This window comes from Nerophis lumbriciformis, linkage group LG23 (assembly GCF_033978685.3).
Source record: "Nerophis lumbriciformis linkage group LG23, RoL_Nlum_v2.1, whole genome shotgun sequence".
Classification (NCBI taxonomy): domain Eukaryota; kingdom Metazoa; phylum Chordata; class Actinopteri; order Syngnathiformes; family Syngnathidae; genus Nerophis; species Nerophis lumbriciformis.
The window spans coordinates 6,860,833-6,873,945 of NC_084570.2; the positions used below are offsets into that span (position 1 = coordinate 6,860,833).

General features: G+C 38.7%; 1 protein-coding gene across 4 annotated transcripts in view; it reads left to right on the forward strand.

Annotated features, from left to right (window-relative positions):
- Positions 1 to 6,215, forward strand: part of LOC133622466 (histone deacetylase 4-like) — a 117,587-nt gene extending 111,372 nt beyond the window's left edge. For all 4 annotated transcript variants that reach the window (XM_061985249.2, XM_061985250.2, XM_061985248.2 and 1 more), the window contains one exon: positions 920 to 6,215. In XM_061985249.2, the coding sequence (XP_061841233.1) occupies positions 920 to 959 (40 nt within the window). In that variant the 3' untranslated portion in view covers positions 960 to 6,215. The remainder of the gene's footprint in view (positions 1 to 919) is intronic.
- The last annotated feature ends 6,898 nt before the right edge of the window (positions 6,216 to 13,113 follow it).

A 13,113-nucleotide genomic window follows, 5' to 3' on the forward strand; every position in this document is an offset into this window, starting at 1 on the left:
GTCTGTTTTTGTCAAACCATCCATCCATCCATCTTCTTCCGCTTATCCGAGGTCGGGTCGCGGGGGCAGCAGCCTAAGCAGGGAAGCCCAGACTTCCCTCTCCCCAGCCACTTCGTCCAGCTCTTCCTGTGGGACCCCGAGGCGTTCCCAGGCCAGCCGGGAGACATAGTCTTCCCAACGTGTCCTGGGTCTTCCCCGCGGCCTCCTACCGGTCGGACGTGCCCTAAACACCTCCCTAGGGAGGCGTTCGGGTGGCATCCTGACCAGATGCCCGAACCACCTCATCTGGCTCCTCTCGATGTGGAGGAGCAGCGGCTTTACTTTGAGCTCCTCCCGGATGGCAGAGCTTCTCACCTTATCTCTAAGGGAGAGCCCCGCCACCCGGCGGAGGAAACTCATTTCGCTCGCTTGTACCCGTGATCTTGTCCTTTCGGTCATAACCCAAAGCTCATGACCATAGGTGAGGATGGGAACGTAGATCGACCGGTAAATTGAGAGCTTTGCCTTCCGGCTCAGCTCCTTCTTCACCACAACGGATCGAGACAGCGTCCGCATTACTGAAGACGCCACACCGATCCGCCTGTCGATCTCACGATCCACTCTTCCCTCACTCGTGAACAAGACTCCGAGGTACTTGAACTCCTCCACTTGGGGCAAGATCTCCTCCCCAACCCGGAGATGGCACTCCACCCTTTTCCGGGCGAGAACCATGGACTCGGACTTGGAGGTGCTGATTCTCATCCCAGTCGCTTCACACTCGGCTGCAAACCGATTTTGTCAAACCATCTTTTTAATTTGTTAATTTCTTCTGTTATTTGTATTATCTTCTGTTGGAAATGATGATTACTCATGGTTAATTGATTTGTACTCTTTGTTAATCTGATTAAAAATGTCAATGTGTTTTTTTCCCCCTCATCAGAGAGGAGGAGGAACCAATGGAAGAGGAGGAACCACTGTAACTGGCGGGAAACACAACGGTGTCAGCATTGACCTCTCCGAGAGTCTCGACTGATCCCCTCTTTAGTCCCTCCGACCTCGCGAACCACCTTGATTGGCGGAGGTAGAGGGGGTGGGCTCAGCCTCAAGAGTAGGGAGCCAATCAGGAGACAGAGGGCCGGACTACGGGGGTAAAAAATAACAAAAACATTGTTGCTTCACAGTCCTCGTGAGGAGACTTTTTTTTTTTCTGTCAGTCTTTGCGCCCAATGTTGGCCTAGAGTGGCAGCAGTTGTTTGGGGTGGAAGCGAGGTCAGGCTAAGGTTCTCTGTGGAAACATAATGGTGCTTTAGACAGCTGCCCTATGACGCCACACTGTACGAACACCAGGGACAGCGCACATCCCTGCTGTCAATCACAGCTCGGGGGGGGGTTTCTTTTCTCAACGACTCCCCCAAATAATTTACAATACGCGTTCACTGTGGACTTTTCAGTCGGGCCGCGCCGACTCGTACAAAGACTCGTTTTTGGTCAGAGGTTCTGAGAGGAGTGCCTTGGTGAGGGTCCGCTGGATTTCACGATTGTTCAGGAAAAGTTTGCCTTAAGATTTTCTTCTTCGGGAGGGACGAGAGCGAGGACAACAAAGCAAACAATCTTTCAGCATGTTTACTTGGAACGTGGCCACGCCTCTGGCTGCCACGGCCTCTCTTGAAGAGTCATTTTACTTTTTTTGGATGGATCTATTTTTCTGTGGGGATGGACATGTTCTGTAAAGGTAGTTGCCAGCCTCAGTGGAAACACCCGTAGTTCAATCAGCAACTGGTCTTAGCCTTATGTAGCTTCCCTTTAATCGATGGCTGTATAATAGTCATGGAAGGAGACGCCCCCATTCGGAATGTGACGCAAAGAAAGCCAAAGCATGAATCTGCATCCAACAAACATTTTTACGGCACACGAGGAAAAGGCGGAATTGAACAGACTCACCTTACTGTGCTGGCAACTACCTACTTACTCCGAAAATCCAGTCTTGTATATAAAATTGAGTATATTTTGTGAGGCGCCACGGCGTCTTCATATCGATTTTTTCCAAGTGTCCACTTTCTTTTCAAACTTTTATTTCATTCATCATAGATTTGTTACGGTTTTTTTAATCCGATTTCTGGATAGTTACAGGGCTGCCATTCACATACTGTCACAGGATTCTTGTATTTATCAAAAGTAAAGAGCGCCTTTCTTTCTTTGTACGGCTCTCCATCGATTGTGTATTTATAATGTACTGTTTATAGAAGATTTGTATATGGAAATTTATATATGTACTCTTAACTAATGACAGCTATGATATTGTGAACGAGACACGGTATGGTGTTACTCCATGGACTTGGAAAAAAAACCAGACAAGAAGCAGCATATTTAGCTCCTCATCGACTGCACTGTTTGGATATAAAGTCATCACACGGCACTGCTACAGACTTTTTTTCCTCACTTTGTTGCCTGAGTGGTAATCTTTCCTCTCGCGCAATGACGACGTGCACTTACCCTTACGTTGGCGACCTCGCCGCAAGCAGGTCCAAAGGCCGTTTTTATGTAGCGAGCCGTTCGATTATGTTGCTTCAGAAAAGATCTTTTGGTTTCTTTGCAGGAATCATTAAGGCGTCAAAAACCTGCGATAATCGACGTATTGCAAGACAATTTGTTTACACTACCTGTGTCAGAAGAGGAGGTTCCCTGCTTTAGTTACTTTGGGGGTTAAATATCTATCATGTGCGGCTATATATCATTTTTGCCCCGAACGTCATATCTACTAACACCTAGTGACGACCATCACGCTTATCCTAAGTTGTCTTTTTATAAACTTGTAAAATGTACTTCTTTTTTTTTTAACAAAACATCTACCGTATTTTTCGGAGTATAAGTCGCTCCGGAGTATAAGTCGCACCGGCCTAAAATGCATAATAAAGAAGGAAAAAAAACATATATAAGTCGCACTGGAGTATAAGTCGCATTTTTTGGGGAAATTTACTTGATAAAACCCAACACCAAGAATAGACATTTGAAAGGCAATTTAAAATAAATAAAGAATAGTGAACAACAGGCTGAATAAGTGTACGTTATTTGACGCATTCCGTATTTTTCGGACTATAAGTCGCTCCGGAGTATAAGTCGCACCGGCCGAAAATGCATAATAAAGAAGGAAAAAAATATAGATAAGTCTCATTTTTGGGGGAAATTTATTTGATAAAACCCAACACCAAGAATAGACATTTGAAAGGCAATTTAAAATAAATAAAGAATAGTGAACAACAGGCTGAATAAGTGTACGTTATATGACGCATAACGTACTTTTCGGACTATAAGTCGCACCGGAGTATAAGTCGCACCGGCCGAAAATGCATAATAAAGAAGGAAAAAAACATGTAAGTCACACTGGAGTATAAGTCGCATTTTTTGGGGGAAATTTATTTGATAAAACCCAACACAAAGAATAGACATTTGAAAGGCAATTTAAAATAAATAAAGAATAGTGAACAACAGGCTGAATAAGTGTACGTTATTTGACGCATTCCGTATTTTTCGGACTATAAGTCGCTCCGGAGTATAAGTTGCACCGGCCGAAAATGCATAATAAAGAAGGAAAAAAATATAGATAAGTCGCATTTTTGGGGGAAATTTATTTGATGAAACCCAACACCAAGAATAGACATTTGAAAGGCAATTTAAAATAAATAAAGAATAGCGAACAACGGGCTGAATAAGTATACGTTATATGACGCATACCATATTTTTCGGACTATAAGTCGCTCCGGAGTATAAGCCGCACCGGCCGAAAATGCATAATAAAGAAGGAAAAAAACCATATATAAGTCGCACTGGAGTATAAGTTGCATTTTTTGGGGAATTTTATTTGATAAAACCCAACACCAAGAATAGACATTTGAAAGGCAATTCAAAATAAATAAAGAATAGTGAACAACAGGCTGAATAAGTGTACGTTATATGACGCATACCGTATTTTTCGGACTATAAGTCGCTCCGGAGTATAAGTCGCACCGGCCGAAAATGCACAATAAAGAAGGAAAAAACCATAGATAAGTCGCATTTTTGGGGGAAATGTATTTGGTAAAAGCCAACACCAAGAATAGACATTTGAAAGGCAATTTAAAATAAATAAAGAATAGTGAACAACGGGCTGAATAAGTGTACGTTATACGACGCATACCGTACTTTTCGGAGTATAAGCCGCACCGGCCGAAAATGCATAATAAAGAAGGGAAAAAAAACACATATAAGTCGCACTGGAGTATAAGTCGCATTTTGGGGGGAAATTTATTTGATAAAACCCAACACCAAGAATAGACATTTGAAAGGCAATTTAAAATAAATAAATAATAGTGAACAACAGGCTGAATAAGTGTACGTTATATGACGCATACCGTACTTTTCGGAGTATAAGTCGCACCGGCCGAAAATGCATAATAAAGAAGGAAAAAAACATATATAAGTCGCACTGGAGTATAAGTCGCATTTTTGGGGGAAATGTATTTGATAAAACCCAACACCAAGAATAGACATTTGAAAGGCAATTTAAAATAAATAAAGAATAGTGAACAACAGGCTGAATAAGTGTACGTTATATGACGCATAAATAACCAACTGAGAACGTGCCTGGTATGTTAACGTAACATATTATGGTAAGAGTCATTCAAATAACTATAACATATAGAACATGCTATACGTTTACCAAACAATCTGTCACTCCTAATCGCTAAATCCCATGAAATCTTATACGTCTAGTCTTAATAATTTCACACATAAATTGCTCCTGAGTATAAGTCGCACCCCCGGCCAAACTGAAAAAAACTGCGACTTATAGTCCGAAAAATACGGTAGCTAAAACATTCCATTTGATTAATTTGGCTTTTAAAAAAAAGCATCAGGTTATCTTATTGTTTTGTAGAAATTCAGTATCGCTTTTTTTAAATGTTTTATTTTAATGCCTGCTCGCACCAACTTTTAACTCTTTGCATGGTTTGTGAGTCAGCATGCTTGTCTGTGTAATAAAAATGTACTTGCACAACAGAGGAAGAAGAAAACAAAACAAAAAAAGCCTCCTAGTAGTATTGCAGGACGCTTTTTTCTTCCTATCCAGCGTGCAAACATTTGAAAAGACTTTGTCCCAATGGCTCCACTTGGGATCATTTGGTTCCGGTTCTTCTTGTTTCTGACAAGTGATTTTAGCACTTAGACTATGGATGGACTGTGTTTGCTCTGCCAAACCTCTGCTACATTCATAAAAGACTCTCCCAAAGAATGTTCCTCTTTCAAAGATGTTTCAAACAGGCACTGTTAACGCTGGAGAAATGCTGCGCTTTTAATGGAGAAAAGGTTCGGAGGAGGACATTTGATTGTCACACCCACCTTGGCCAGTCCTACAAATAACCACTGTGGCTCCAGAGCAATCCTAGGTTTACATGTACATGAGAAATGAGGTTTTTTTTTTGTTTTTGTTTTTTTTTGTTCATGTTGTCTGTCTCTAACAATGAAAAATGTTATTTCTTGGGGACCTACGCTTTGGAAGTTTCATCTCTGACATCTATAAAATATATTTCTGAAAAATACAAGGTTTTTTTGTTTTCTTCCTGTTCTTTGGGTGGAAAATTAGCTTTTTTTTCCCCCTGAGGACTTGTGATGGGAACGTGACTTCCTCAGTCGTGGAATACGATTATCCTGAGAAGCAGCATCTTTTGCAAAGTCTGTAACTTTACAGCATGAGTACATAATCAATTATCAAAAAGTGCTTATGGGGGGGCAGATTGAATGACCAGATTCTTTAAAGAAATACGAAGGACTGCTCGCTGCCTGGCACATGACGGTGACTGGGTTGGACACATGAGTGGGATAAAAAACCTCAGCTGACTTCCACTCACTAAGTGGAAAATCATGTTATAGACTCAAGGAGCACAAATCAGGTGACCAACTCTTCAAATGGCAAGTGAGGCAACAAAAACATACAAAATCTTTATGTTGAAAAGAAAAATAATAGATTTCCTTCCAGAATACAATAGGGGTAAGGTAATACTGCAAATGTTGCTATTTGTCTAATACTAATAGCAACTACATGGCCAGTATTGCCAATACAGCACTGCCTCAGGTTTGCACACTCCACATTTTGTATGATTTTGTTTTTCCACAAAAATGTTCGCCAACCAAAAATTGCAAGTGTCAAAACTAAGCAAAATAAGCCACCTGATTCTGATGTGGCTAAAGAAAGTTACAAGTGCCAGAATTTTGAATAAAAAAAAAAAAAAAAAAAGGTGAGAAATACAATCAAAACTATTTACCTTCTTTTAACTTCTCTTACTTTCTTTTACCCTACATTCCTTTATTCCTTTCTATTTAGCTTGTTCTACTTTCTATTTGCCTTTTATTACTTTCTCTAAACCTTTTATTTACCTTATTTTACTGTTTTTTGACATTTATCCTTCTTTTAACTTATTTTACCTTTGATTTACATTTGAACTTATTCTATTTTTTATTGAACTATATATTGTTCCTTCTTATTACCGTATTTTCCGCACCATAAGGCGCACCTAAAAACCTCCAATTTTCTCAAAAGCTGACAGTGCGCCTTATAATCCGGTGCGCCTTATATATGGACCAATATTGAGCCACAACAGGTCTCGCAACTATGGAATGCATAACGTATCCCCAGCCTCTACTGTAGCGTCTATTCTATGTGCCTTATAATGCGGTGCGCCTTATATATGAACAAAGTTTTAAAATAGGCCATTCATTGAAGGTGCGCCTTATAATCCGGTGCGCCTTATATATGGACCAATATTGAGCCACAACAGGTCTCGCAACTACGGAATGCGTAATGTAACCCCAGCCTCTACTGTAGCGTCTATTCTATGCGCCTTATAATGCGGCGCGCCTTATATATGAACACAGTTTTAAAATAGGCCATTCATTGAAGGTGCACCTTATAATCCGGTGCGCCTTATAGTGCGGAAAATACGGTACCTTTTTTTTTTTTTTTTTTTTTAACCTTTTATTTAACTATTTTTGCCATTTATTTACTTTTTACCATCGTTCTCCCCTTCTGTTTAACTTCCTTTACATTTTTTTTTTAATGCAAATTTGATAATTTATGGGATCTGAGCCTAGGACGCCGTCGTGGCTTGTGCAGCCCTTTGAGACACTCGTGATTTAGGGCTATATAAGTTAACTATATAAATTATATATTATATAAATGACCATGAATTGATTTACGTGGACCCCGACTTAAACAAGTTGAAAAACGTATTCGGGTGTTACCATTTAGCAGAGGTGTGGACTCGAGTCACATGACTTGGACTCGAGTCAGACTCGAGTCATGAATTTGATGACTTTAGACTCGACTTGACAAAATGTAAAAAGACTTGCAACTCGACTTAGACTTTAACATCAATGACTTGTGACTTCACTTGGACTTGAGCCTTTTGAATTGACATGACTTGACATGACTTGCTACTTTCCCCAAAACCCAAAGATGAAAAAGTTATTCGGGAGCGCTCCGTATTTTTCATTGTGTACTTGTCTATCAGCGTTGCGTGTGTCAGCTGGTGTGGTCTCAGTACAACAGCCAATCAAATTAGATCTACTTTGTTTTCATCACACAGCATTCATCCAATCAAATTGCAGGACAACCAAGGAAGAAGACATGTCCAAACCACACGCCAGTGAACAAAAAATGATACCTAAAATAATTTCGTTTGGGTATAAAAATTACAAGGTGGTCAACACAAAACGGTTTGCAGTATGCAACACATGCGGTTCGAAAATGACTGATGGAGAGGCAACAACTTCCAACTTCGTCCGGCATTTGAAGTTGCACAAAGAACGGTAAGTTTTGAATGTAAGATAACGTTTATTGGCTAAGTAACGTGACTTTTATTTGCTGTGTAGTTAAATCAGTGAGGCTGTAAACTCACTGCTAACGTTATAACGTTATTGCAAACACGGGAATCTGTTGCAGTTCACTACCTTATTCATACTTTTTGTTCAGTGATTTTTTTTAAGCAGGGTTACGTTAGTCAATATATCACACGTAACGTTAGACGGCAGTCAGCAGCACCGCGTATTTTAGCCACCTAAAAAAAGACAAAAATAGTCAAATAAAGGTCAGTTAAAATGTATACTATATTATGAATAAATGTACCGTTTTAGCTAGCTTTCTGACATACTGTTGGTTGTTTACCTCAGTGGTCCCCAACCACCGGACCGCGGCCCGCTACTGGTCCGTGGATCGATTGGTATCGGGCCGCACAAGAAATATATATATATTTTTTTTCTTTTTTTAATTAAATCAACATAAAAAACACAAGATACACTTACAAGTAGTGCACCAACCCAAAACAACTCTCTCCCCCTTTTGTTCTGGGCATTGAACATGAAGACTCTTCCTTCACTGTTCCGAGTGGCCATGAGAGTCTTGGCAGTGCCTGCCTCCAGTGCTCCAGTGGAGCGAGTTTTCAGCCATGGTGGCATCATACTACGCCCCCATCGTGCACAAATGACTGACAGACTCTTGACTAATTTGGTCTTTTGCAAATGCAATGCAGCATAGGGCCCTGACATATAAAAAGTACAACTTTTTTGTTATGTTCACGTATATGTCATGTTTTTTCAATGTTAACACTTTTGTACAAATAAGTACATTTGCACTTTATTTTTCAATGTGTTTGTTCTGTAAAGGAATGAGTTAATGTTTAAAATGACTGGTTAATAGTGCTATTATGAAGTGCAATGTCAGCACAATTTTCTTTCCTGCAATTTAAAATGCACTTGTTTTAATAAATAAATACAGCGTTTGAAAAGCATACACAATCTGTGTTAATATATTAGTCTGTGGTTAAAAGGACTTGAAAGGACTCGAAACTCAAAATGCAGGACTTAGGACTTGACTTGAGACTTTCCAGTCTTGACTTTGGACTTGACTCGGGGCTTGCCTGTCTTGACTCGGGACTTGACTCGGACTTGAGGGCAAAGACTTGAGACTTACTTGTGACTTGCAAAACAATAACTTGGTCCCACCTCTGCCATTTAGTGGTCAATTGTACGGAATATGTACCGTACTGTGCAATCTACAAATAAAAGTCTCAATCAATCAATCAAAACTTTGATTGATAAATGCATATTAGTTACACTCAAAAGATTAACCAAAGAATCATAATATAAATCGAAGCTTTGATCAAATTAATTAATGTTTTCGTTTTTCTCATTGTGTTTTGTATGTAAAACTCACTACTCCCTATACAACGTGTTGTTTTATAGGTGTTGTTACATGGAATATTTTAAATAATAATAATACATTTTATTTAGTATAGGGCTTTTCAGAGCACTCAAAGACGCTTTACAGGATAAAAAATTAAAATATAAAACAGTTTAAAGTAATAATATAAAATACAGGAACTATAAAAGCAATACATTGTATAATACATAATAATACAGGACAATTACAAGACAGAGAACACTTATTACCTGAAATATTTTTATATCATTGGATAGTTGTGATATTGCCTATACATTTTTTTTTTTATCTTGAATTAAGAGAAAAAGTATTTACAAAAAATAAAAGTGTGCCCTCTTGTTATGTTCAATTGTGTGAGTCAGTCAGTGCACACAAAAAGGCCAACAACTCCAGTTTGTTAAGATTAAGACGACTTATTCCCTGAGTTTGCAAGCAATATAAGAATACCAACAACAATCCATTCTTTTTTTAATTATTTATTTATTTCAGGCAATGACATAAAAAAGTACAAAGTTGACAACACATAATAATATAAATTAATATAGTGCAAAAGGTAATGTATAATATGTAATGCATGATTGTCCAGTTTTGCCTGAAAGGGAGTGGGAAGAAGATAATTTATTTAATCCCACCCCCAGTTCTCCATTCAGTGATTATTCACATGAGTTTCACTCTTACTTTGTTCAAGGATTATAATACAGATGTTGTATCATAGTGGCATTACCACAGGTAACAATAATTATTACACTGTAACAATAATTTGTATCAACAATGTAGGAATAATGAATATACCAACAATGGTAATAGACAAAATGCCAACAATGGTAATAGACAACATAGCAATAATGGTAAGGAAACATTGAGCACATGTTAACACTTTGAGACAGAGTACAACAGCAGGTCAAATTAAAGACCCTCATCTCTATATTTGAACTAGACACCATGTTTGTATAATAGTTGAAATCCATTAATAGTTTGGCATTGCTTGTGTTGTAAGTCCAGTTTACGCCGCATACAGACACACAAAAACCTTTACGAGTGGTTTGAGCTCTCGGCAATAAGAAATATCCAAAGCCTCTCAAGTATGAGCCCGCACTCGTCTTATAAAAAAAAACGTTGTAGATTAGGCGGCAATAATTTGTTAAATACTTTATATAAGATTATTAATGTATTATATTTAACAAGGTCATCAAATTTGAGCAACTTTTTTATTACTTATTACTTTTTTTTTTATAATTGTTGCCCTCCCGGTAACAATTAGAGATGCTACCTCAGTAGAAGCATTTAAGTCCCATCTTAAAACTCATTTGTATACTCTTGCCTTTAAATAGACCCCCCTTTTAGACCAGTTGATCTGCCGTTTCTTTTCTTTTCTCCTCTGCTCCCCTCTTCCTTGTGGAGGGGGGGGCACAGGTCCGGTGGCCATGGATGAAGTGCTGGCTGTCCAGAGTCGGGACCCGGGGTGGACCGCTCGCCTGTGCATCGGCTGGGAACATCTCTGCGCTGTTGACCCGTCTCCGCTCGGGATGGAGTCCTGCTGGCCCCACTATGGACTGGACTCTTACTATTATGTTGGATCCACTATGGACTGGACTCTCACAATATTATGTCAGACCCACTCGACATCCATTGCATTCGGTCTCCCCTAGAGGGAGGGGGGTTTACCCACATATGCGGTCCTCTCCAAGGTTTCTCATAGTCATTCACATCAACGTCCCACTGGGGTGAGTTTTTCCTTGCCCTTATGTGGGCTTTGTACCGAGGATGTCGTTGTGGCTTGTGCAGCCCTTTGAGACACTTGTGATTTAGGGCTATATAAATAAACATTGATTGATTGATTGAACTTTGATTGCATAAACAGATTATGAGTATGTTCTAGATAACCAACGTTGTGAATGATCCGCACTGCTCTTTTCTGTAATATGATCAAAGGATGAATTGTGTTGTGGTAAGTATTCCCCCATACTTCAACACAGTATGTAAGGTATGGGAGTACCAAGGTGCAGTATAGAGCAGTGGTCCCCAACCTTTTTGTAGCTGCGGACCGGTCAACGCTTGAAAATTTGTCCCGCGGACCGGGGGTGATTTTTATTTTTTATTTTTTATTTTTTTAATTAAGAAATACAATCATGTGTGCTTACGGACTGTATCCGTGCAGACTGTATTGATATACATTGATATATAGTGTATATATTGTGTTTTTATGTTGATGTGTTTATTTATTTATTTATTTATTTAATTAAAAATGTATTTATTTATTTAATTTAAAAAATTAAAAAATTAAAAAATAATTTCCTTGTGCGGCCTGGTACCAATGTGTCTGACATGAGGTTTCCATGATAGTTTACTATCCATTATTACTCCCAAAAATGTATTCTCATTTACGATTTCAATTTGGGTACCATCAATACTGTTCAGACGTTACGTTGCGATTTCCAAACATCACTATCTTAGTTTTATTTATATTCAAAGATAATTTATTTGTGTCCATCCATTTTTTTTTACTATGTTTAGTTCTGTGTTTACTGTATTAATGAGCTCATTATAGTCATCACTACTGTAGAATATATTTGTGTCGTCTGCAAATAGTATACATTTCAGTACTTTGGATGTATTAAACATATCATTAATATATACATTAAACAGTTTTGGCCCCAACACGGACCCTTGGGGGACACCACAAGCAATGCCAAGAGTATCAGATAAAGACTGACCCAAACTGCACCCTCAGCGGTGGTTGTTTGGGTGAAAATCAGCAGACATTCGAGAGAATGGTTGCCCTGAAATTCGTGAGTCTCTCGGGAAAATCGGGAGGGTTGGCAAGTATGACGCTGTCAAGCGCCATTCATATAAAACCTGCGGGCCGCACTAACATTACATTTTCATATTAAGGTGCGGGCCGCGTGTCTGAGACCCCTGACTTAAAGCTAAAGTCCCAACTAGGGCTGGGCGATGTGGCCTCTTATTAATATCTTGATATATTTAGGCCATGTCACGATACACGATATATATCTCGATATTTTTGCCTTAGCCTTGAATGAACACTTGATGCATATAATCACAGCAGTATGATGAGTCTATGTGTCTACATTAAAACATTCTTCTTCATACTGCATTAATATATGCTCATTTTAAACTTTCATGCAGAGAGGGAAATCACAACTAAGTCAATTTACCAAAACTGTATTTATTAGGGGTGTAACGGTACACAAACATTTCGGTTCGGTACGTACCTCGGTTTAGAGGTCACGGTTCGGTTCATTTTCGGTACAGTAAGAAAACAACAAAATATAAATTTTTTGGTTATTTATTTACCAAATTTGTAAAAGATGGCATAACATACATATACACACAGGCTCCAATGCCAGGGTTACTGTGGTCAACATATATAAAATAAAAACTAAACAAGATAAGCCTCAGAATTGGTTTCTTAACAAAACCCTTCTACATATAAAGTGCTTTTTTTGATTGATTGATTGAAATTTTTATTAGTAGATTGCACAGTACAGTACATATTCCGTACAATTGACCACTAAATGTAAACACCCCAATAATTTTTTCAACTTGTTTAAGTCCACGTTAATCAACATTAAACCGCCTTAAGTTGTTGCTCAGATTAAATAAAATGACAAAACTTTTCTTCTACATATAATAAGTCATCCTTGCCAACCTTGAGACCTCCGATTTCGGGAGGTGGGGGGCGGGGGGCGTGGTCAGGGGTGGGGCGGGGCGTGGTTAAGAGGGGAGGAGTATATTGACAGCTAGAATTCACCAAGTCAAGTATTTCATACATATATATATATATATATATATATATATATATATATATATATATATATATATATATATATATATATATATATATATATATATATGTCTTAATAAGG